The sequence below is a fragment of the Parasteatoda tepidariorum genome, chromosome 1 (assembly GCF_982258835.1).
Source record: "Parasteatoda tepidariorum strain Cologne lab strain chromosome 1, Ptep-v5.0, whole genome shotgun sequence".
Taxonomy (NCBI): domain Eukaryota; kingdom Metazoa; phylum Arthropoda; class Arachnida; order Araneae; family Theridiidae; genus Parasteatoda; species Parasteatoda tepidariorum.
Window position 1 is genome coordinate 125824391 of NC_141755.1, and position 27258 is coordinate 125851648.

Genomic DNA, 27258 nt, shown 5'->3' on the forward strand with positions numbered 1-27258 from the left:
GTAAATACACAAATGCGTGGTGCGAATTTCCCATATTGTTTGAAATGTATCGTGATATTTTAAAACAGCGGGAAAATCAATATCAATAACTGTCAAAACTACAATCGATACATTACATCGATTTACGATACTAACGCCATAAATCATGCACGCCAATTTTACGTGCAAATTTCTTGAGAAAAGAAAATTAAAATTTTTTACTTTTCAAAAGAAAATTCTTTCTGCAAGAACTCTGTAACATTCTGCAACAATGTCACCATGTTGCTGTGATTCTGCTACGGGGCTCGCTTATACAAATAAAATTCAAATTTCTTCATTTAAATGGTTAGTTGTTTCCATTTCCAATTGCATAAATAAAAGGTACTGAAATGTAAGAATAGGTATATATATATATATTTTTAAGAAATGTTTCATCAGCTAGCATGGATTTTCCATCTCTTAATTTCAAAGATAAGAAGGCAACAGATGGTCAATTAGGACTTCCTGCTCATTTGTAGTTCTAACTAGAGGTTTAAAAATTAGTAAATAGTTTAGAAATTAATGTAATAATAGTTTAATATATTGAAGTAATCAAAGGGATTTTATCTTGACTCACTTCTGTCACATATAGTTTAGAATGTAGAAAGGTGATTTCTTTCACTCTGTATTATATCAGGGGTCTGTCCAGACATTTTGTGAAAGGTCCTGTTTTTGTAAAATTGTGAAAAAATTACTCGTAATTTGTGAATATAAAATAAATGTTAAGTCACATTCTTTCAACCAGGGTCCTGCTTTTGTGAATTTGTGCAAATAAGGTCCTATTATTGCAAAAAAACTTTTTCAAGGAGTTTTTAAATTGTAAATAGATAAAAGATTATGCTCAACACTTTAAAATTGTAATTTAAAAAAATTACATTTTCAAAAATAAACAGCAATTGCTGCTACTAAATTAGAGATGCAATATACAAATATTTGGTATTTAGCCTATACTGCTGAACGCAGAATGTTCATTTTGGACGAATAAAGGAAGAAGCGTCTGCCGAAAACAAAACTTAGTTTGTTTACATCTGAATTTCTTTTTTCTTCCCCCTGGGAAGGATTTATTCAAGTAACAAAACAATAATGAAGATAAACAAATTTGTGAAGGGTTTCCGTATAAAAGATAAATTATTTTGTGAAGGATCTGTTTTTAAGTTAAAATATTCTGTGAAGGGTCAGTTTTTATGAGAAGATATTTTGTGAAGGGTCCGTTAATTGACCCAAATTTCTTCTAAACAGACCCCTGTATATATTTACTTTATTTAATCGAAACATTTTGCTTTGCATTAAATACCATTAAAAAGTCATTAAAATTTTGTGCTTAATATTGAATAATGCACTCCCATGTTTGTTCAATAACCCGTCTAATTGAATAGAGTTGTCTGGAACCAATAGTATTCCTTTAAATGAGTTTAACTGTATTTGACAAAACTAAAATAAAAAATAAATGAACTACTCTTACTAGTTAAATTATTTTGAACGATAAATAATTTAATTTTGTAAACCAAAACTGCTAGCTGGAAAGTATTTAATTACCTACACAATTAAACAAAATGGCTGTAAAATTTTCAGGAAGCTTTTTTTGATTGTATAGAAATGTTGAGTAATGGAAAAATCCAGATGTTGAAAATACTGTCAGCTGTAAACTAAATGAGTTTTAATTTTAGGAATCATCTGATAAAGGAAGTGAATTACCTCCAATAGTCCTTTTTCAACAGATTGAGGATCTTCAGAAAGAATTGCAAGAATTTCACATGGAGAAAGTTCTGGGTTCCGAAGCTATTGCTGAAATGTCTGATCCCCTAGGATCTTTGCACAAGTATATTCTCTCACTTATTCATAAGTTGTTTGTAATGTTAGTGACTTTTAATCTATCAAGAAATGCCAAGATTCAGTCTTTGTTTATGGAAGAAATATGCTAAAGTGTTGAGGCATTGATTTAGAATTACACATTCTTTTTCAGGCGAAAGCCACAAAGAAAAACAAAACAATTTGAGAACTGAGGAATTTAGTTTAATTTAATAATAACTTACAAATTTATTCAAGGTGTAAAAAAGGCTTGACTGCTTCAAAATTTCAAATATATTTTGAGAATCATTTTTTAAAAAAAATCTAAAGCATGTGTGGAGCTATCAACAATGTCAGCCTTCATCTATGAAAAGGTGCTCTAACGTAGAATAGAGTGAACATGTCTCGGAATTGTATTTTTGTAATGGTAGTTACACTATAGTACTCCCCCACCAGAATTTTACCTGTGATTTAATGAGATACGACTAGTTAAAAGGCCGGGAGAACTGTATTAAGATCACCCGTACTTTTTGCTGATCGTGAGAGCTGTATTAAGTTCACGGTCATGGTTGCTCTTGTGTTGCCGTTAGCAGTCGAGTGTATGCAGGTCAGCGTTGTGTGTGATCAAGACTGAGTAGCAACAGCGTGAGGAGGTGGATAATGTTGCAGTCACAAGTAGCTGGTCAACTGTTCAATGTGGACCATCCATCGCAGTAGGCGTGTTTAAATCAAAGTGGGAGTTTCTGTCAAGTTAGGCATATTCAAATCTAAGTAAGAGTTTCTGTCAAGGTAGGCGTGTTTACACCACGTCCGGGTCACCAATGTGTAGAAGGTAGTTAACGACAATGTCAACCTTCATCTATGAAAAGGTACCCCCAAGTAGAGTCTAGTTAACATGTCTTATATACCAGGGAATTGGAATTGTATTTTTGTAGTGATAGACGCACTACTACGTGTTTAAAAAAAAAGTATAGTAGAAGGATTTATTTCTAAATGGAAAGTGTACATGAATACAACTTGTGTACAGTGAGGAAGGTAATAAAACAAATGCTTCTATAGAGAAGTTTGAAATCTTGCTTCTATTAATAAAGATTAAATGCATAATCGTTATTTAATTCTAAAATATTATACAATTTTTAGGATGAATTGATTATTGCACAAAGGAATAACGAAGTTATTGATCAATTAACATAAAAACTGAATTTATTTAAATTAGCCCTTTCTTCCAACATGTAAAAATCTAGTTGACTTTATAATAACTACTTATTCAGTTTTATTTTCATCTTTGTCAGCCTATTCAAATGTTACTAATGTTAAATGTTCAAAAATTATCGCACAAATATTTTAATAATTAAAAAAATGATTTCATTCTAGTTTCACTCTTAATATTTTATCCGAATAAACTAAACGTTCGGCTGCCTCCTTACTTAGCCCAAGCCAACTATCTCCACAATTGCTGTATTTTTTGTTTCTTTACAGTTTTCTCACTTTTTGTTTCTTAATTATTAAATCAAAACAGGAATTTTTGCCACAGTGGAAAAAACTGTCCCCATTTTAGAATTAAATTTCTTCCAACCCAAATCAAAGAAACACTTTTTCAAGTATTAAAACTATTTTTTAAGTAATTTAATGATTGCAATATGCTTTAAATAATATTTTCCCAAACTGTTTAATATATCAATATTAAAAATGGAAGATTAAACGGTAAATATCCGTGAACCGCATTTTTTTTTCTGAGAGAATTCTGTAACTAATTGAGAACATTATTTTCTTAGATTTTAAAAGTTAAGCAAAAGTTAATTGATATTTTTTTTTTCTATTTGTTGTAATGCTCAAGAAAATTTCACCTTTTACCTGTAAATAAGTGTTTAAAAGTATATTTGTATTTAAAGTAATTTAAGATTGATCTACAAATATTGCCTTGTTTAGTAGGTAAGTTTAGAGACACGTGAAATTATAACATAAATTTTATTGAAAGTGCTTTAATTGTTTTTAGTAGAAAAATATTGGCATTTCCTTAAAATTATACCACATACATCTATTTGCATGAATTGTTTTGAACACACATTTAACAATGTTCCGCATGTTGCCAGGCAGTTGTCCACTTGTAAAGATTTTCAAAATTAATGTTAACATTAAATCCAAATTTTATTGCATTCCATTCTGGCAAATCTGGCACTGCATTTTCAACGTTAACAGTTTATTCTTCTTTACTAATGCCTTCAACCTCTTGTTCATCATCTTCACAACTATTCTTAAAACCATTTTGGATAGTTTTTAGACACATTTCTTCAAGCAAAACAGTCATTCTGATAGCATCTAACATCTTTACATTTGGAATAGAACTTATTTCATCCATGGCATCTACAAATTTGCGTGCCAACTGTTTTCTATAATTCACTTTAAAACTCCTAATTATCCTTTGATCCATGGGTTGCAATTTTGAAGTAAAAATGAATTTCTATTCTTAGCCTTCTTATCTATGTTGAAAAGCTAACCTCTGGTGGTCACTATTCATTAACCCCTCACTTACTGCCAGAATCATTGTATTCCTTTCTAGTTAATGAAGTGCAAGGATAGTGATTGAAATTCCAAGAAACACCCCCAACCTGTTAATCCCTACTTCCTGTAGATTCACGAAATTCATCTCTTCCTGCAAGTTCTACTGATAAAGAAAGTTTTGACATATATGCTCTATTATTAGAAATTCCAGAAACGGAGGTTTTGAAGGGGGGGGGAAATTGACATGAACATGGAAAATACATAGATTTTAGGCAGGAAATGTGGGGATTTTTAGAAATTTTGAGATATAGAGGTTTTTGAGGTAAATAGGTTCGAGATAAACAGGTTCAACTGTATTCACTAAAATTTGCTTACTTGTAAAATGACCAGAGGGCGACTTAAACAAATTTAAAATTACATAAGCAAATTGAAATATAACAAATTGAAAATTGTATGTCTGTGACTGCTCGATTGCCACTTCACTTGTTGCATGTTTTATTATTATTACGTTTTTTAAAGAAATATGAAATTATAATGAATGTTCTTAAGATTCATTTCACGCATGTTTCTGAAATTTTTCCTTGTTTTAGAAATGAATATTGTAATTATTGAATTGAGTGATGCTATGTAAAAAGGCCAGATGCAAAATTTCCTTAACTTTCTTGCAGTATAGTACTTGTAGCATATAAGTGTTTTGAATTCAATTAATTACTTTAAAGTAATTTTTCTATTTTGATTTAATTTTATATTTAAAAGGCTAACAAAATAGTTAAATGGTTACAAAATTGAAAATTGAATCGCAGAACATGGCCAGAACGGTCATTGCACACCACTTTCCTGTTATGAACTTTCTTCTTGTGCGCCTGTGAACTTTTATTTATCTAAATTTTATCTTTTCTAATAATTGTCGAGAATTGCATAAAATAGCTATTTCAACTTATATGAATGCAATTCCAATAATTTTCGAAAAATCGCTTGATTAACATGAAATTAATGTAGGATACCAGCAATGGGTTGCAATTCTCATGCTTATAATTCGTATGCCTATATTCTTATGCTTATGTTCTTATAATTCTTATTCAAATTTTTAAATGCTGTACTAAATCATTTGGTTGAAATAAAATACAAAAATAACATTGCATACCTGCAATGTATAATGTAAACAATTTTATTGGAACAGAGATGATTTTTCTCCGAAAAAAATCTGGATTTTTTGCTAAACGTGATTCGGAAGCTTTCGGAAATCTGTGGTCAAGAAGTTACGAGAAAACATTGATCACATATATGTATAAAAATTCTTGTATATTTTATTAAAAAATATTAGATCTAGAATTTGTACTTGGCATCTCTTTTATTTGTAAATATTTTTTCTGGTAGAATAATAAATGTGATGAGAGATAAAAGTAAACCTTATAATTATAGTTATGTATAACTAACTATTCATTTAAATTTACGAAGACATAAATTTTTTTGAAATGCATCATCAAAGAATTTAATCAAGAAAATTTCAGGATTTTTGAGTTGGGCTCACAATTACCCCTGTTGGAATGTCAAAATTAATGTGTAACAATAAAATTTTGCTTGCAACTGGCATAGTGTAGGGATTTTCTTTTTTATTGTTATTCTATATTTTATCCTTAAAAAGTTGTATATTTTTGCAGGAAACTTGTATCACAGCTGGAGGTTTTTAAAAGTTCTCCCGCACCACCTGAGAAGTCTCCTCCCCTCAGTACGGAAGACGCTATAAAATACGAACTCTTTGTGAGACCCGATCAAGACAAATTGGAACAGTCTTCTAAGGTAATGCTTTACAAAGTTCCACTAATAAATGTCTTTTTATTGCATTTTTAATAACAATATTTAAAGGGATATATATATATATATATATATATATATATATATATATATATATATATATATATATATATATATATATATATATATATATATATATATATATATATATATATATATAAAAACTAGATATTAAAATATTTTTTCCGAAATTAAAATACTATTACCATAGCTGCCAACTCTACTGAATTTTTCCAATTTCTCCTGGTCTACTGGTTTAATTAAAATTCTACTGTTTAATGTACGGTTTTGAAAATTCGCTAAAACTGAGTAAGTTTCCTAACAAAATCTCTATTGAAATGGAATTTTTGTACAGATTATTGCTTGCTTGCTCAAATATTTATTTCTAATAGATAATGAAGTGAACCTCATTTATAGAAATCAGATCAAAACTTCTTTTTTTTAATAAAATGTTCGGTTTATTTTTATTCAGAACTCTCTTTTAAAATGAATTTAAAAAAATCTTTTAACTAACTTTGAGGAATTAAATGCCTTTTAATATTTAAAATTATGATTATACATAATACATAACATTTCAAGCATGTTTAATGTCAATCATAAATGGGAAATATTGCAATTTTTCTACTTTTCTACTATAAAAATCCCTGAAATTCTCTATGTGTAAAAAATTTAGTACATTAACATTATACAACACTATATATAATAAATTGACATTATTTTGTAAAATCTACTGGATTTTTTTCTACCCATGTTGGTAGCTATGTATTACACTCTTTTAATGTATTTTTTTGTAATTTAATGTAACTTTTTCTAAAATGAATGTAAGAAATTTATATACAATTTCTCTTTATTGTCTATGGTTAATATAGGAGGTACACAACCTTTTTGGAGTAAAGGGCACAACAGGTGAACTAACGAAATGACACGCCCCTATTTAGTCATATTGGCCGCAATAATTTAGTTCAAAAATGAAAAAACTGATGCTGTTTTTAAAAAAATTTCTCATTTTATCAGTAAAATTATCTATAGCATAATAAATAAATAAAAAAAACACGAAGAAAATTAAGAAAAACAATAAGTTTTATTTATTGCACATAAGCTGCAAGTAAATAGAATTCATAAAATAAGTTCAAAATATAGAGAAAATAAGGGAAAAATTACAGAACAATGAAAGAAGGGGAAAAAATAAAAGAAAAATAATAATAAAAATAATAAGAAACTGGAGGAAAAAAATAGATCAATCAATCCGAAAAAAAGGACAGAAATTTTAAAAAAAATCCGGAAAATAAAAGATATAATCTTTTAATCAGCTCACATGATTATATTCACAAAAAAGAGTGCTTTCTAATATTGTATCAATATAGCCAAAGCAAAATATATCAATACAATAGTGTAAGAAGCACTCAAAAAATTTTGCAAAAAAATTGCAACAAATAAAATATCACGCAAAAACAGAAAATAAAATATCACGCAAAAACAGAATAAAACATGAAACAAAAAAGCGAGCAGCGAATTCAAATGAACTTCTTACATGAACGGGAAATTTTTCAAAAATGATCTAAAATATTTTCGTAACAAGATTGCCAGATTGCAAAAATTGAAAATAAAAGCGCAAATTGAGGTAAAAGAGTAACGAGAGGATTTTTGTATTAAAGTCCGCTCTTACTGCATTACTGAAGTGCATTTGATTTGTTTACCAAGGATGGGCCCGAAATGAATGTGCGCAAGGTAATATTATACTGGATAATTTAAAGAGTTGACAATTAATAATTATAGAAAATAAATATTTATTTAAGAAAAAAAGTAGGAAAGAAAAAGAAACATGAATTGCCTGTTTTGCATATATTAGCCACAGATTTGCACATGGTAAAAATTATATAAATTAACAAAGAATTTTTTTAGTAAATAATTTAGGTCACGGATTTGCCCGAAACAGATTTGCACATGAAAAAATTATTTAAATTAACAAAGAAAATTTTCAGTAAATATATCTACAATAATATACAATTAACTTAATGACTTTATATAGAATTTTATTACTTTTGTTGGGTAGCCATTGTTTTTTTATCAAATTTTGAAAGAGTTTATCTATTTGTTTTTTGGATAAATAAGTACTACTACATATTCTTTTAATTCTATTCATTTCATTAAAAGTGATATTTAAATATATTTTCATAGAAACATTAGAATTCCAAGTAATTAGTTTATTTATATTGAAATTAAAATAATTTCTTTTATCGTATAAATCAACAAAGCAAATATTTTCTTTTTTTTATAATACCCAAATCCAAAAATTTGAAATTAATATTATCATGATTACGAAGCAAGATTAATTCCTCGAGGTAAATATTATTTAATAAAATAGAATAATCTTGGAAATTAAAGATAATTAAGTCATCAATATATCTAAAAACAAATTTAATACTAAGAGTATAATTTTTTTCATAATAATGCAAAAATAAGTTAGCTAAGAGAGATGAATAATTAGATCCCTGTGGTATTCCATTAATTTGAAGAAAAATATCCTTTCCATTGTAAAGATTATTACTAAAAAGACAAAAATTAATCAGAATTTCCCAATAATCAAAATCGCAACAGAGGATATTTTTAAAATCATAGTAATAATTCAAAAGTACATCTTTAGTTTAGAAAGGGGAATGCTATTGAAAATATCCTGGAAATCAAAAGTCGTAATAGAATTAATTTTATTATGTTTAATGAAATCTAAAATCGGTTGATTATTAGTGATAATCCAAGAGAAACCATCTTTAGTAATATTGTTAATAATCTTATTTAAGTAGTCAGAGAAAATGGTGCCAGGTTTAGTTAAATAAGTATTAGACCCACATGTGATAGTTCTAAATTTTACTGGAATTTTATGAAATTTAGGACTGATAATTAAGTAAGGAAATTGCATATTGCTAATTTTAATTTTTAATCTCTTATATAAAGCAAAAATTTTTTAATGATAATATTATTATTTAAATTACTAAGTTTAAAATTTTTACTATTTTTTAATTCTGTATTTAAAAGTTCAACATACAATTTTTTACAGAAGATTGCATGATTATTGTTAGCTTTGTCTATGGAAGTAATTACAAATTTTTTTTTGAAGTTGCTTAATTGATTGAACAATTTTAGAAAAATTTGTTGAATTGTTACTGTTATTCAAATTATCCTTATTATTGAAAACAAATAATTTAAAGTAATAATAAACACCCCACTTCCTTTCTGTTAGCATACCAAAGGGTAAAGAGAATCTATTCGATATCTTTAAACAAAAACTATTGAGATCATTAAGAAGGTATTGTTTTTTGAGTGCTCCTCACACTATTGTATTGATAGATTTTGCTTTGGCTATATTGATACAATATTAGAAAGCGCTCTTTTTTGTGGATATAATCGTGTGAGCTGATAAAAAGATTATATCTTATTTTCCGGATTTTCTTAAAATTTTTGTCCTTTTTTTCGGATTGATTTTTCTTCCTCCAGTTTCTTGTTATTTTTATTTTATTTTTCCCCTTCTTACATTGTTCTGTAATTTTTCCCTTGTTTTCTCTACATTTTGAGCTTCTGAATATTGCAAAAATCTGTAATGCGAAAATCTGAAATATTCCATTTCTAACTACTTTGTTATAATGTTTTGTTTTTTTAATATTTTTCATTGTTATTTTACAAGTAGAGGTACAAATTGATAAAAGACTGCTTTTAAACTCCGAAATTTAGAATTTGAATTATATGTAATTCCTTTATAGCTTAGTAGATGTTTTATTTTCTCCCATCCCATGGTTGGAATTTATGAATAATCTCATTCATTTTGGAATTTTTTTGTACAGATTTATGCTCTGTGTTGTTAAAAAAGATAATAAAAAAACTTTTATTTTATAGGTTGCTAGCTTAGAACAGCGATTAAAAAATTTGGAAAGTGTGATTGGTCAAGATAAGATAAAATGGGTAATATGTCATTCTATATTTATTCGACTATATAATAAGCCTGTTTCATATAAAAAAATTTGCAATTCTTTGAGCAATTTTAAACTTAAAAAATGTCTATTATTAAATGACTGTATTTTCTTGATAAGATGATCACTTAATAGTTTCATTGAGATTTCTCATACATAACACATTATAATTCATTGTTTGAATAAAAATTCATAGTGCAAAATAAAATAAGTGTGTTGCTTATACCCTCACACGTACGTTATTACTTACACTGACTAAAGTTATGAGTTTAATTATCACTAGAGAAGGTGATTACTTTTTTAGTCAGTATAATATCTTTCAAAAAGACAAAATTAAAAAGAGGAAAAATGAGTCATCAAAAATGATTAACATAAAGTCAAAGAGCCTCGTAAATTGAATTATAGTAATAATTGAGTTATCTGGAATCAATAGCAAATCGTCTGCATTCATTTCTATTATATTGATTTGTTAATTCCTGTATCTAACTCTATTTTTGTTTTCCATTTATAAACTTTTGTATTATAGTAATCATTTATTTTGAATAGTTATGTAGGAAATTGTTTGTATTTGTTTCTACAATATTGATTTGTTATTTCATGAATGTTGCAAAATTTTGTTTTTCATTTGCAAAAACTCATATAAATTTGAAAACATTTGTATTATTATCTTGACTAGATATAGATAATCCTCTGTATTTATTTCTACTCTATTGATTTGTTAATATATAAATAATAAAATTCTTTGTGTTTCATTTGTGAAACTAATCATTCAGGGCTGCCAACTTTTGTACGCTTTTTGAGAAAATGTCTTTAAAATTCTATTTTATCTAAGTTTGATTTAAAATTATTCTCCACACCCCACTACGCATAATTGTTTCGAAAATTTATATGAAATAACGTTCCAACTCTCTCTCTCTCTCTCTTTTAACCACTTCTCTAACCAATTTTTTTGAGAAAAAAAATCCACACATTTTTTTATTTCATTAATAATTACAAGGAACTAAAAAAAAACATAATACACAAGTTTGAAGTTGAAATTTGAATTATTTCTATGTGTAAAAAATATATAATTTAACCATCTGTTTACTATCCAAATGATCTCCGGCAAATAAAAAAAGTTAAATATGAGTATTTGTATGGGTTCACATCTTCATCATCTGAATAATCTGCATTACTTTCGCTCGTGAACGCCATTTTTTTTATTCTTTCTTTTATGTAAGTTGATCTACCGTCGTATATACCAGGGGTTTCCAACTGGCGGCCCGCGAAGCCTTTTTTTGTGGCCCGCGAGCTAAAATATATTAGTTGTCAATTTTTTGCGGACAATTTTCGTAAAAAATCTATGTGGGTTTAAAATATTTTTCTCGTTAATAAAAACCTAATTTCTTCGTTTCTGTGAAATTTACCATACCAAACGGTGCAAAGAAATTTATTTTTCAGGTTTTGCATCCAAGAAAATATTAATTCAAATACAAAAATAATCGTGTATGTTGCTCTTTTTTATTTCATTTTTTTTGTATTTTGTGAACATAATTTAGCATGCTCCAATCAGAAATTTTCTCAGAGATATTCTCCGATTTAACTTTTTGAAACTACTCATTTTGGATGAAAATATTTACACACACATTTGTAAATTTAAAATGTAAATACTTATTCTCTTCTGGTTGCATCAAACAAACCTCAATTTTCTCACTGAATATTTTGTGTGCTACTAAATAAGTTTTAATACCTTAATAATTAGACATCTGTTGCACCCACAGTAATTGTTTAATACATAGGTGCACATTAAAGTTATTGTAGCCCGAATTTTTATTATTTATTTAATATTTTTAAAAATATTATTAATAACAATTGAATATTTTTAAAAATCTGCTTCTTATTTTAATTTGTAATTCAATACTTTTGTTTTGAACAACTTGTTGAAACTCTGACAGTAATATTTAATGTTCCTTCAAACATAAAAGAGTCCTACAAAAAATTTTGATAAAGTTGCGGCCCGCCATTTGATTTATGTTTTTAATTGTGGCCCCCGGCCTCATGTAAGTTGGAAACCCCTGGTATATACAATTGTACTAAACACGTCTGCAGTCCCTCAAGTAGCGACAAACAAATTATTGGCAAATTTCCAATCACAGCAGATTATTTTTTGTTTTGCTTCTGGCCGAATAAGAACGTGATGAAACAAGACGCATTCTGCTATACCAGAGTTCTCTCTGGATAATAAATATTTGTAATATATAAATACCAGATTTAACTCTGGATATTTAGGGAAGCGGTTAAAATGTCATCGAATTTTATTCTATAAATAAAGAGAGAGAAAATTTGGAAAATATTAAAGATTAATGAAAAGAGAAAAAAATTAAAATAAAATGATTTTAAAAAAGTATATTTTTAAAAAAAATTTTATATATAATTTTATTTAATAATTTTTCTTCACTTTTCATTAATATTTTCCATGTTTTCTCTATATTTTTTATCTTATATTATGAGTTCTATATACTTGCAGCTTATGCGCAGTAAATAAAACGTAATTAATTTGTGTTTATTGGGTTTTATGTTTCTATCTACATGTATTTATTTTTTTTCCCCTCTAGTCTTCCCTTACTTCAAATACTGATGGTAAAAGTATTACTGTAAGTGTTTTTAAAATTTATGAAAATTTTATTCATTACTTACTTAATTTAAAATACTTAAATAGTTTTGTTTTAAAAACAAATTTTGATTTTTGTATTTGCTAATTACTTAAAGTCAATTAGTTTCATAGCAAGATTGCCACGGTTGACTAAAATGCAACTATTTTCAACCTGAGGCAACTTTTTTTTACCTGAAAAGGTTAATACTTTTTTCGGTGCTCCTAATGATGTTAAGGGGAATTAAATATCGACTATGTCAAACTTCATCTATCAAAAAGTACCTCGTGATGGATTCAAGTTAACATGTCTTATATACTAGTGATTTGGTGTTTAATATTTGTAGTGGTAGTTACGTTACAATGTTTTTTTTTTGTTTTGTTTTTTTAAGCATAAATTGGGTTGATAACCCTAAACACAATGACTTTTTTTCTTAAAAAAAAAATGTTGCAAATTTGAGGTATCACTTTTCAATGCGTTCAATTTGAACAGATTCCATTGTAAGTCTATTTTTTATCTCGATTGCCTTTTTGATGGTTATTGCTACGAAATTCGGCAGATTTTAAAAAACCCAAATTTTAATACGATTGTAGGATGTGTGATTTTCGAGTTTGAATAATCACTTTTCACATGTGTATATATATTTGCTAAATCAATTATTGATAAAAGGGAAAATTTTTTAGGAAAAGTATGTTTTTTTTTTCATGAAGTATTTTTGATGAAATTCTTGTAATTAAAATATTTAATTTTCCTTAAATATGCAAATTTTTTTATATAAAAATTTATTGCTAGAACACTAACGCTTATAGAAGAATTATCATATTTGGAACCAACTTGACTAAATGGATCATGTTATATGACAAGAAAGTCATTTAATAAAATTTTACTAATACTATTGAAAATATTTTGTTCTTATTAAGCAACTATTTGCATGCTTTAGGTTCCTAAAAGCAACTACATACAGTGAATTCGCGATAACTCGAATCTGATAGGACTGACGAAAAACTTCGACCTATCGGAAGTTCGACTTACCGTTAGTTTCGGTTTTGGGCTTTCAAAATATTGTCGGTTAGTTTAATTAATGCTTATTAATCACAAATCTTCTAAATGCTTACAATATTTAAGATCATTTTTCTGACAAGCCATTTACGATAAGGTCTGTTTGAAGCACTTTATGATACCCTGGTCAATCGACTGCAACTTTGCTGTTGTGTTTGGTGGGAGAAACTGCAAGTTTACTGTTTCAAATTAGGTAGATCACAATGCGCTGTGCATTTATCCATAAAGAGTATCACTTTTATTTTTTTAGCGAAGATTATCCGATCCAATTTTCTTACATAGTCTTCAAATAAAACTGATGTCATGCAAAACTCTTTGTTGGAATTGTAATCCAAAGGATACGTTTTTATATTCTTGAAACATCGGGGATTTCGGTATTTTCCGATATCAAGTAAGGGCAATTTCTCTGTCCCAGGCGCATTTCCTCCAACTAGGACAATCAAACGTTCCTTGCTCATTTTACCCCCTGAGCAGTTTTCATCCTCAAACATCCTAGTCTTATTTGGAAGACATATTAAAAAATAAACCCATTTCATCAATATTGAAAACATCATTTTAACTGTATCCTTGAAGTAAATTTTTGATCGTTTCATTTAACCACTGTTCACATACTTCAAGAGGGACAGCTTTAGCTTCTCCATGAAGAGAGCGAAAGACGTGTGTGTGTTGCGAAGGAAGGGGCAAGATATCAGCTCCTAGGTTTTTTTTCTTGCTTTAAAAGATCAAAAAAAAATCGAGTTAAAGGGAGTAAAATTCGAGTAATCGAGAATAATTAACATGAAATTGAAGATAAAAGGGTCGAGACCTCATAAAAAAATCGAGTTATAGCAATATTCGAGTTATCGTACTTCGAGTTATAGCGAGTTGACTGTATTTTGTTCATTTTTTTTTCTGTGGCAACCCTGAATATGAATTAAATTCTAACTTAAGTTCATAATAGTCATTTGAATTTTAAGGATATCAATCAATATTTTGTACTGATAAAAATTTAAGCAGAAGTTTGCTTCATTATTGTGCAATTCTTTATTTACTGTTTAACCCCTTCCTTCTCACTCCCGAGAAAATGACGGTTTCGCCCTCTATTTCTAGCTGATATTTCCGGGCTGGAGTTGTGAGTAGTAAAGCGCCAATAAGAATAGAACTAATTCATTTCTTTTAACCGGAAAGCATTTTATTTCTCATTTTTCGCACCAGATGGCAGTACCAGTATATTTTTAAGGTAATTGTAGATAATTAGTTTATTTTAAACTAAATATTAAAAAAAATAGGCGCTTTTATGACAGCTTTCTTGAAAATTAACCGATCATTAAGGGATTAAGGCTGTTTTTTTTCCTCCTAACAATTTTACATTAATATGCCAAATTAGTTGTCAAATATAGTACATCTCAACAATGTTTTAAAATATTTTTTTAACTATAAAAAGTGTCTCATATACATTAATGTTTTGAAATAAAGAAATGGAATTTTTTGAGCATCATTATTTGTGATTTCTATAGGTAGTTTTCAAACTTATATATTCTTCCTCCTTACATATGATATATTTAAAAATTATTTTATATCATCCAATGATTGAATAAAGATGGTAAACTTCAGGGTTAGATTTTTGAGGTAAAAACTGGTTTTCGACATGACGTGTGCCAAACTTGTCGGAAAATGTCATAAACTGTCGAAATCTGTCAAAAACTTAAGGCAAGTTTAGTTTTTGACATCAGAAACATTTTATTAGATAGCAAATCGTGCGCAATACTTGCATTATATACTACAATAATTATGAATTATTTTATTGATCGTATATAAAAAATTGGCCAAAATTATGGAAACTATTTATTGGTTTTTCTAATGGTACTCTTAATACTTTAAGACCAATATTATAACTATTCAGTTTATATTACTGGGAATAAGTTGTTATCAATCTTAATTCTTTTATGTTATAATTTAGCAGATTTTTTTTAGAGGGCCGAAATGATTACTTAAAGTCCAGTCCAATTTTCTCTTAATTTTTTTGGTATTGGAATTGACCTATTGCTACTGATATTGAATTTTAAAAAAATGAAATTTCACTTTTTGTTTTGAAAATGTGTCATTCCAAACTTTTTATTTAAAGTCTGCAATCAAGTTGCTGTCGTCGAAGTTGAATCTTCTGGAACCGATGTATTTGGATCAAGTCGAAAATCGATTGGTCGTGCTTCACCAGTGTATGCAACAGGTTGCTGAAAAAAAGCACCAAATAGAGGATGCAGATAAGAGGAATAAGGTTGCGGAACTCTACGATTTAGTGAAGAGAGTTCACGAGTTAGACGAGTGCCTTCCTCAAGTGGTAAAAAGACTTGTCGCCTTAAAAGAACTTCATGAACAGTGTAAGTATTCAAATAAAAAGAAGATTAAATGGGCAAAATGTGTACCTCAAAAACTCCAACTACTGTACGTAGTTTCAGAATTTTTTTTTTTGTTAGTAGCGAGGGTAATATATTAATAAATTAGAGTTATAAGAGTTGTGTACACCTATTAAACACAAGCAATTTAAACAGATACATATGAAATCTTATAGATGAGTGCTTAAGTTCTATTCATTTTTTTTAGATGTCTGTTTATTTCAAAAAATTTTGCTTTAGTTTGCAACCACTGAAAGAAAATAATTTGAAACTACAGAGAGAATCTCTTTCACCTATTTCGTTTTTTATTCTCTGATTTTAATCATTTTCAAATGAGCCTAATTATCAATTACAAGCAATAATAATCTATGACTACAAGTTATTAAGATTAAAACTCTGTAGCAGGCACAATCATAGCCAGGTGCAGTAGGCTCTTTTTTCTTTCTTTTTTAAAAATGGCTTTAGTAAAAAGAAGCATATAATTTTTATCACGGTTTTATGATGGAATCACTATCTGAATTGGGCACTATGACCTTAATTTTGATATTGTATTGTTACACAAATAATGCTTGGAGAGAAATGTAACTCATAGGAATGCAGCTTTGATGTCCAAATTGCTGGTTTTTTTCCCAATAATATTACTGGGAAATCAGTTGGAAAATTACTTTAAAAATCTTTCGACTTGAATTTTTATTATTTAAAAAAAAGTTTAAAAAAATTTGTAAATGGGTTGCAATTGCGCAAGAATAAGTAAGAGATGACTCTTAAGAAATATCTTCATGTTTCAGTTTTTTTTTTTTTTTTTTTTTTTTTTTTTTTTCAGATTTTATTAACGGTTTTACAAGGATTACAAAATTATACAGTTGTAAAAACGTTACAAACCATGTAACTCCTATCTTTATTTTAGTAACAGATATTCAATAAATTTAAAGTACAGTACGACCTCAAGAATCCGGAAACCTCTAAAAAGACCCATTATGAGAAAAAAGGTTTTCTAAATTAATATTGATTTTAAAAAAAATGGTTTGAAACATTTGCATAATTTTTGGATTAGCCATTTGCACATATTCTTTACAAGCCCTGATGTTATTACAGCACGCAAATTTTGAGTCATCCTTTTTGACCCACTCGTTTCGCAATGATTTTATCATAAATTCGTGTCTTTACAAACCATTTATTATCTGGTTATTCATCACTCTTTTCATCTATTTTCTAATATAGATATTTTCAATAGGATGTCAAGATGAGTTATCTCTATTATTGACAATTATTACAGCATTTAATAATGAGTATATAAATTATATTTTGCAGCTCTTCAATTCAGTAAAGCTTTAACGCAGCTGGATTCTTCGCAGCAACATATAACCAACTCATTGAAATTGAATGAAACAATGATGAAAGAGGTAAGGTTTGATTTGAAATTTAAGTTTGAATATATATGTAATTTAATTTGATAACCAAAGTACTTGATGCAAGCTTATCTTTTGTCATAAATTGTTCAAAAACATTCTCCTTCACTCTTAATTTATTGCTAGTCCCTCAAACCTTTACATTTTATTGATATGTATTAGAAATTGCATAACCTTTTAAAGTTTTGAAATAATTCTCTAAATATTTCTTGAGAGACATGAAAAAAATGAGCTTCTGTAAAAGAATTTCCATAATTTTATCTATCTATATATATGGATGGTGTTTTCAATATAAATGTAAGCAACAGCAATCTGGAGCTCTTGACCTGCTCTACTCCCAATAAGAAAGTATACAACTGCTTATTACATCTTATTCTACGAGGCAATATTTTCAAACAGATAATTTTGTTTTTAATTAAAAAATTATATAATTTCTGAACTCAAATATGCTGTATTTCATAAGATATTATATAAGTTATTTGGGTAAGTTTGAACTTAAAATTTGTTTTAGTTATTTAGAGATGTACTGTTAAAAAGTTGTTATGGTTGCTAGATTTAGGAAAAATTCGTTTTTTTTGGCAGCTCAGATTTGCCCTCTTTTTGCCTGTTTATTACTGTTTGTTCTTGGAGCAAGCCTTTCACCATCATATTACTGTTAGCAAACTCATTTTACAAGTTATTGATTAGGTTTAAATTTTGAGTTGTTATTTAGTCAACAAGCTGAGAAGTGTTTTATAAAGATTTTTCTTTTCAAATGACAGTTCTAACCTCTTGAAATAACAGGTCTTCAAATGATGATTCATCTTTTAAACACAAATAATAAATCAGGTAATGATTACACTCGTCGAAGAAATACTACTCAAGGAAGTCTCAAAACACCAATGATCACACTGTGAGCCAAATGGCTTCAAAACACACAAAAAACAGTGACCTGGAAATGTAGGCAGTCAAAAGCTTGCAGCACTCCCTAGTGTAGAAAACACCACAAAAGTGTGGGTAGAATTTCTGATTGATAGACGAGTATTATTAACATAAGAATAGTGTGTTTGTGACAGGATTGTTAAAAGGAGACACATTAGAAACGTATGTATTGAGTTTCGACTGTAGAAAAAGACACTAAACACATTAATTATAATGTTGAAAAATCTGTGCTGTTCAGTGACTTATAAATTCTTAATTCTGACAGAAGAATTCTTTTTTAAAAATGAATTTAGTATTTGTTTATTTTGAGGAAAGGTCATTTCCAAACCCTACATAAAGTGTGTTATCCATTCGTTTTTAATGTAATTTCCTAGTTTAATGTAATGTATTTTATTCTTTGTCTGACATTTATCTTTTTACATTGTTTTTAGATTATTCTAATTGTAAAAACCAGACACTGTGGAATTTATATTGTGTGATTGAGAAACATTAGTTACCTCAATTAACTTTCAGTTATTTTTTGGTGATCAAGTCTTATATTCATAAATTATAAAGTTTTTAAAACTGTATATAATTTTCTCTTAGAAATGCTTCTCATTATCGAAAAACAAAATGAACAGAAAGTGTTGGCCTTTAGAATTTTTGCAATTAGAAAAAAAAAATCAAGCCTAATCCTAATTAATAATGCTACAGAGATGCCAATTGCTCCAGATTCGACAAAATGTTTTTTTAAAAAAAATGATAGAGATGCAAACTAAAAAATTTTTGGTTCATTTTACCAACTTTTTAAAAGGCTCAACCTGGGTTAACCATTAAAAAGTGGCGTATCACACTAGGAATTATTTAGAAGTAGTAGTAAGTAAAGACCCTATAAACCGAATTTACTAAACTAAGAATCATAAGTCTCCCACTCAAAATATTTATCTGCTGTCCAGAGCAAGTTGGCATCTCTGGTGCTATTTCATATATATATATATATATATATATAATTTCAAAGCTTTTCTTCATAAGATAAGACCTGCATAGAATTTGTGTAACATTACCTGTACGTACCTTTTAATTAATATCTCTAAACAGCCATGTAGACGCATCTCATGCTTTATTAAACAAATATAGATTATGCTGCAAGCAGTGAACTTTTTGAAGGACATGTTTTTTTTAAAAAACTAATTATAAATAGCGTTTTGAAAAATCTTGCGTAAAAATGTTTTGTGAAAACATTTATCTTTCCATGAAAAAGCATTTGAGAAAGGAAATTTCTTCATAATTACCACCATTGTTTAAGAGTTTGTCATAGCGAGAAACCAAATTGCCTCGTTTATATTTAAAAAAAACAAAAAAACAAGACTGCTTTTTGTCTTATTATGACACTCTCCAATATCATCAGTTGAAGAATGCGGGAGATTTGCTTCCTACTGAATTATTGAATAAGGTTTTAAGTGATTGCCTTGATTCAGCATTATTTTGAACCGATTTCAATATACAATTGGCAATTAAACATTTTGAATGCTCACATGTCAACACAATCTCTACCTCTCACAGTATTTACTTATATTGAATCACACAACAAAACATTTTGTCTATATTTGAAAAGAATGAATCTCTAGTGATGAATGACTAAGGCCTAAGGAATGACTGCCTAAGTGCTCAAAACATTTTTAAAAAATTAGGACTCAGTTTGATTTTTAAAAAAATGTACTTTACAATTTCATTTTTTTAAAAAAAGTGGCTGACAAATCAATCACTGCTGTGGTTGAGAAACAGAAATTAAAATAAATGGTAATTGTGTTCAAATTATAGAGTAAGGATTTTAAATCATTCCCAAAACATTTTGTATTACTAATACAGGGGTCTGTCCGAGGTAAATTGATGCGTTGCAATCTATGGAAAACAGCTTTTCTGGCAACTGTCTTTTACCAAAAGGTAGCACGTGTTTTTTCGAATGGTGCAATGTGGTGAGCCTGACGGGTCGCTTGTGTTGTATCGCAGCGAGCTTTTATTTTGCTCGAGTTTTTTTTTTTAAATGAAACGATCAGCCCCCTTTAAACTTTACATGAAGTCAAAATTCAACACACAATTCTAAACATTCGAACATTATCTTACACTATTGTAAATTCATTTTAATAGACCTTTATTTTTTATGAAAAAATTTTTTCTCTGTGAAAGTTTTTTTTTTTTTTGTATGACCTAGTCGAAACTGTTCTCGAAATGAAAATAACTTTTAGTGCTAGTACTGTTAAATGCATGTTTTTATTAAATTCAAGTTGAAATTAAACTATGAACAATGATGGGGGAAAATATAGAGAAATTTTACAATCATAAGTAATTTTTATGTGTAGTGACAATTTTTGAAAATATTTTCTTACTTAAACATATTCTTGTGTTGATTTTTGTAATATAATTTTTTCAAATTAATGTCTACATTTTCACAAAATAGGTATCTCTCAAAAAAATTAGGCAGACCCCTGTAATCATTTTGACCAAGCAATACAGTATTGTCCGAAAAAATCTCATTAGGTTTTAATGTTAACAATAATATAAAAGTTTCTTTCTAGCACACTAAGCCAGACTTTATTTAACAGCCATTTATAATAGATTTAACCTGACGAAAAAGCTTTCTTGCATTTTGTCTGTCGAAGATTAAAAGTATTTTCGGTGCATTTATGGAAAACCTGAATTCTGTGGATAATTGGTTTAATTATTACAATTTAGATTTCTTTTTTTTTAGGTTCAATCAACTTTCCTGAAAAACAGTGATATGATTGAAAGAAACATTGAAAGTTTGAATGCAAGAATAACCGCCCTGAAGTAGCTTCTGCGCTGAATAATTATTATTATTGAAATATGACTTTATAAATTGTGTGTGTTTGTGGCCTCCTTTATTGACTTATTCCAATGAATTAGAATGAAAAGGTTATACTGTCTGCAAACAAATATCGCTGGTAATAAAAAATGGAATTAAACAAAAATGAAGACCGAAATTTAAAATGGAAAAGCCCTAAAAGCAGCATGTAACCAAAATTGTCTTTAGTACACAGTTTAATTAAATGGGATAGAACTTAAATATATAGAGCAAAACGAACTTTCAAAATAGAAGCACATCAGCAAAGACAGTACTGCACTGTCCTGCTAACATGCCTTACTGTAGTCAGTGGTTCAACCAAAACCTACTCTGCCACATAATTAAAGATAAAATAAGAATACTTTAGAAATTCAAGGATTAAAATCAAAAGGAAAATCCAGAAAAACATGCAGTCGAACCTCATTAATGTAAAACCGCTTAACAGGGAAATATTGCTTTACACATGATTTCTCCTGTGAATTATTGTTGTTTTACATGTTTAACATGAAATTTTCGAGCTGATTATTGCTTAAATGCACAGATAATAAGCATGTGAATAAATCCTTCATGTTGAGGAATGCTATTTTTTTCCTTCAGGGGTGATTGTATTCCCAGTTTTTCATATCATCTGTCCAGCTCTAAGAGCAGGGCATGTGAGTTTTTGAGAAATTCCGCTTATCTCAAGACTTGACTCACGGACTTCCACGAATCAAAACTTATAATCCAACGAAATTTAAATTTTGAAACCATCACTAAATTGCGTTGGCAAAACAAGTGATATTTGAGACTACTCCGGAATCCGCTAATATCGCGATTCATATTTACATGATTTTAATATCAAACATCGATTTTCGTATTTACCTGATTTAAATCATTAATTGTGAATCAACGTATTCACGGGATTTAAAAATCCAACATCGCATCTTTAACGTTTTTGACATCAATATCGCGATTCCTATTTATTCGAATTTAAAATCCAATGTCGCTGGCCCACCTAGTCGTATTCACAGTATCTGAAATTCATGGCAAATAAATAAAATAGTTAAAATTTTTAGCTTATTTTAATTTTTTTGCTTCATAATAGTATTGTTTGCATGCATTAATGTAGTACATAACAGTATCGGATAAAACAAAATTAGGTTAGCGCGGAATAATTACGATAGTCCCGTCGATTTTGCATTAACGAAGTTAGATTGTATCTAAAACCACATAAGCCAAAAGTTCTCTGGGGAAAAGAAGTCAACATATAATATCTACAAATAGAAAGTGACAGTTAAAGTAGCCCTCCCCCCCCAAAAAAAAATAATAATAATAATTGCCAAATCTTTAAAGCATCAAAGTGGAATTAAATCATCTCAGTACTGTCCTCTGTTGAATAAAAAAGAAAGTATAAGTGAATCATCACCTCGTACTTATGCGGACTTCAAGATCCACTGAATTAAGTAAACTCCTTTAAAATATTTTGAATTAATAGATTATAGTTACAAAAGTTGAAAAGAACATTATTATTATATCAATAATGTGGTCAATAATAATAAATTAATTCTTTATACCAAGTTGATAATGTGTCTGTAAACATATTAATCCATAGAGTAACTCAAAATAATTCATTCATTTGTTTTAAAAAAAAAAACTAAAACTACTAAGTTAAATAATAATTAAATATTTTTACGTTAGTACATTAAAAATTATTATGAAAAGCACTTTATTTCTTAATTAATAAAGCACTTTAATTATAGAAATATTTTTTTGTCTGATATTTCTCAGTATTTTTTTTTTTTTTTTTAATCTCATAATTTCTTAATACATACCTACATAGTCACTCGAACTTGAATCTTTTTATGGCTAGAATTTAATGTTATTTTGCCTAATTGTTTTCCTAACTCTTGACTTTTAGTTTAACTGACCTTTGCAAAGTTGTCTGTTGCCTTGAGGGTTCTAATCAAAACTCCTTGGGGTAACTGTTTTGTGGCTCCTTTACCAAATTGTCTTCATTGTATTATCTGGGGGAAATAGCCAGAGATCTTTAACATTAGAGAAAATTTCAGTTGTAGAAGATGTTCTTTCCGTCATTTATCCATTACCAGATTTAGAAGGCAGGCAGTATGTTTTTTTTATTCTTATCTTAAACAACTTTTAATGGAATTGTGTTTACAAAAACCTTTTTAGCAATTTTCTTCATTCTGCTTTATTTCTGGTGTAGGAGGTTTTGTAACATTTTATAATTCTGATGTATAACTGTAATTATGAAAATTCTGTATATATAATTTATTAAGAATTAAATTTGCTAATTTTTGTTTCAGCTTTTTGTATTTCTTCTATTGAAACAGTGTTGAATAATGTAAAGCAAAATTAAAGGGTTGAACGACTAAATATAAAAAATGGCGATTCAAAACTTATTTGCTAATCGGCCCTTCGCGCCGTCTGTGCATAGCTTTAATAATCCATACAGTAAGTATGAGAGTATTTACAGGGTATCTGCCCATGATTTTTAACCATGTTTTAAAAAAAATAATGGAAAGCCATGGATTTAGGTCTCCGAAAAATCTAATTTTTAAGATGGAGCTTCCCCCCCCCCAATTTCATGGTGTTCCAAATATTTGAATTTGTAACAAAATCCCCACTCACAGTCATATTTTATTAAAATATAAAATATTTTTATCATGTTCTTTAAAAATTATGGTGTTCTTTCAGAAAATGAAGGAAAAAACATCATTTCTAAAGTGAATCATATTTTAATCTTCTGTCATTTCAGAATTTTTATTATTATTTATTCTTTCTATTTTATCAGTTTAAAATTCTAGCTGAAGCAACCCAGTTATTTTTTTTTTAATTAAGAAATGAGAACAGAAAAATCCGAAGTATTTCTTTCCTTTCCAATGAACAAGAAAAGTATCTTTAGAATGTAATTCTGCAGAAAGAAAATTATTTGCTTTTTTATTTTTATCAGCTATTTTATTGTTTTGACTATTTTCTCGACTCTGTTTTTTAAATTTAAAATCTATAAATATGAAGATGCATTTTTGGTTATACCCATCATTTCAATTAATGTTATCATAATGCTTTTTTAAATTTATTGTTATGTTTTTGTGGGAGAAAACAGTAACTTTGTTAAGTCATGAAAAGTGCTTGGAATAAGTCATGGAAATCTAAAATGTAGTGTATGAGATCACTTATCCATGTAAATAAATATATAAAATTTTGCAACTAACTTTAAAATGCAGATCCATAAGATGCTTCATATCATTGTCAGCAGTGCCTCATATGTTTTCAGAGTCTTCATTTACTTATTAATTGTTCCAAAATTATCCTCTACAACCACCATTAAAAACTATATTACAACCAAACAAGTTCAACTATTTATATTGAAAGTACCATTCATTTTTGTTCTTGCATAATCTAAACAAATCATTTCAATGAAATAGTATTTTGATAGGAATCATTCATCAACTGAGTTCAGACATATTACATCCCAGTGCTTATTTTTACTAAAATTAATTCAATATTTTGGTTCACCAGAATCTTAAAAGGAATGAAATGTACTAATGAAAAATACATTCCCACCCCCTTAATAATATAATTTAAAATGAAAGATCACACAAAAAAAAGACGCAATTTGTTTTAAATAGTCATATCATTTTGAGTTCAAAGATGTGCAGTTCTCAAAAAAAAAAAAAAAAAGTTATCATCTTGAATAACTTTCGTTCTAATGATCGCATTTTCACGAACTAAGTGTCAATCTTAATGGTTCTTGGGGGTGACCTCAAATATGCTAATTAATTAGTGCTAACTATTAAGTTACGAAATCAGACACAAAAACGTACTTGCTCAGAATAAACATATTTTTTTTTACATATTTGGAATCCTGACCCTTAAAATAGGGTCGCAATAAAGATTTATATATTTGGCGATAGTCCAGAAAACAGCCAAGAAAAATCGCCGACGCAAATGAATATTTTAAGATAACCCATAGACCAGTGATTTTCAACCACTGTGCCGCGGTACTCTTGTGTGCCGCCAAATTGTTAAAATGTGCCACCAAATATTGGAAATGATGCAATAAAAATTATAATGCTTTTTATAATTTTTCCATACTTTCACCGCGTGAGCATCTTTGTCGGTGAGTGTCTTGTCCCAGACAATCTTAAAATAAGTTAGAATAAGAAGGAAGTGTTTAAATTGTCTTTGACAATTGTATAAAATTTTGAAATTATCGGTAGAAAATGTAATGACTATTAAAATTATTAATTAACAAAGGAAAGCAAGCTAAAAATTAACTTTCAAACGGAAATAAAAACTAATCATTAAAGTTAGCTATGCAATAAATAGTTATAAAAATAAATTAACAATAGATTACTGACAAAAAATAAGCAAACAATTAATAATTAGCAAAAATACTAGTTTACAAGAAATCACAAAAAAAGAATTAATGTATTAAAAATTAACATATAATAACTATAGAAAACAAGCTAACAATTAATAACTAGCAAAAAAATAAATAACTGTTACTAACTAACAAAAAATTAGTCGGAAGAAATAATTAATCTCTTAATAAACGTGTTTTCGTAGTACATATTATTTTATTTCTCATTCAAAATTATTATCACAAATTATTTAACACAGGTAAGTAAACAACTTTTAAACAAATTTTTTTCATTTTGTGCCGTCAAATTTCGAAATCGTTAAAAGTGTGCTAATTCAAAAGAGGAACACTTAGTTTTACTCTGTTGCTAAGCAACCAAGTGAAATAATGTTCTGTGATTGTTCGGAGAGGTTTATTTATATTATTAATAGTTAATAGAAAATACCTCGAGGTTTCTAAGCAATACACAATTTACCAACTGATTTCTAACCAAAAAGCAAAGATATTTTTCTTTTTTTAAAATTTCTTTGAAAAAGAACTATTATAAACTGTTTACCATTTTCTAAGCTTTTAGAATTTGAATACATGAATCTGACATTATTTGGGTTGTTTTTACTATATTTAAACGAGGATTTCATACTAAAATCAAAATTACAGTTATTACAAAAATTAAATTCTAGTAGGTGAGTGTTAATGACAATCTGTTTACGCAGACAACATTTCAATCAAGAAAATAACTTCTCTAAAAAAATTCTTTTTATAATTTTGATATTACTATATACATAATTTTATTGATAATCATTCTTACAGCTTTAATCGAGTCTTCTAGGCAAGAAAGTTTGAAGAAACAAAAGAAGTGCCTGAAAAATAAAATGTAGATCGTATAGTAATTCTAATGCACATTCACAAGGTTTTCTATAATTTACGATATTTCTTTTTTTTATATAACTGAAGGAATATTAAGTGACATTTTAAAAACATTGAAACATGTTATGTTTAAGAATAAGATATTGAAATAATATGCTGCATATTGTTTGATTCATTGTTTAAAAAATCGCTTCATTCTGCTAGATATTTAGCTTACATGGTTTTCTTTGGATAAAGATGATTTGCAAATAGTATACATTCTGAAACCTACGTTCGCAAATTCACCATAAAATGTCGCATAGCATGTTCTTCAATTGCGATAAGCTACATTTACCACCAAATACCATTACTATGATTTTTTTTGTTTTGTTTTCTTATATATATTTGATACGATGCTCTCTTTTTAAACAGAATTCGTAAGGTCCTTAAGAAACGGAAATATTCAAATTCATTAACTCAAAATTTTAAAGATAACTTTAATAGTTACAATATTGATGCTACGGTTCTAAGACGTTTTTAAAGACCACATGAATCCTGTTAGTCCCGCAGTGGACTGATCGTTAAGACACGGTTCCCAGCAGATCACCGAAGTTAAGCATCACTGGCTGCGGTCATTGTGCGGGTGGGTGACCACTTGGATCAGGCTGCGTAGGGACCGAGGGTGAGCGGTATTGGTCCTCGTTAAACTGTGCTACCGTAAAGTGCTCGAC

At 28.2% G+C, this 27258-nt stretch overlaps 1 protein-coding gene across 1 annotated transcript in view; it reads left to right on the forward strand.

The window, feature by feature from the left end:
• Positions 1 to 23620, forward strand: part of DCTN2-p50 (dynactin subunit 2) — a 39955-nt gene extending 16335 nt beyond the window's left edge. The window contains exons 6-12 of the mRNA XM_087152563.1: positions 1686 to 1837; positions 5970 to 6108; positions 10012 to 10077; positions 12680 to 12718; positions 15879 to 16131; positions 17458 to 17549; positions 21205 to 23620. Coding sequence (XP_087008689.1) covers positions 1686 to 1837; positions 5970 to 6108; positions 10012 to 10077; positions 12680 to 12718; positions 15879 to 16131; positions 17458 to 17549; positions 21205 to 21288 — 825 coding nt within the window. The 3' untranslated portion in view covers positions 21289 to 23620. The remainder of the gene's footprint in view (positions 1 to 1685; positions 1838 to 5969; positions 6109 to 10011; positions 10078 to 12679; positions 12719 to 15878; positions 16132 to 17457; positions 17550 to 21204) is intronic.
• The last annotated feature ends 3638 nt before the right edge of the window (positions 23621 to 27258 follow it).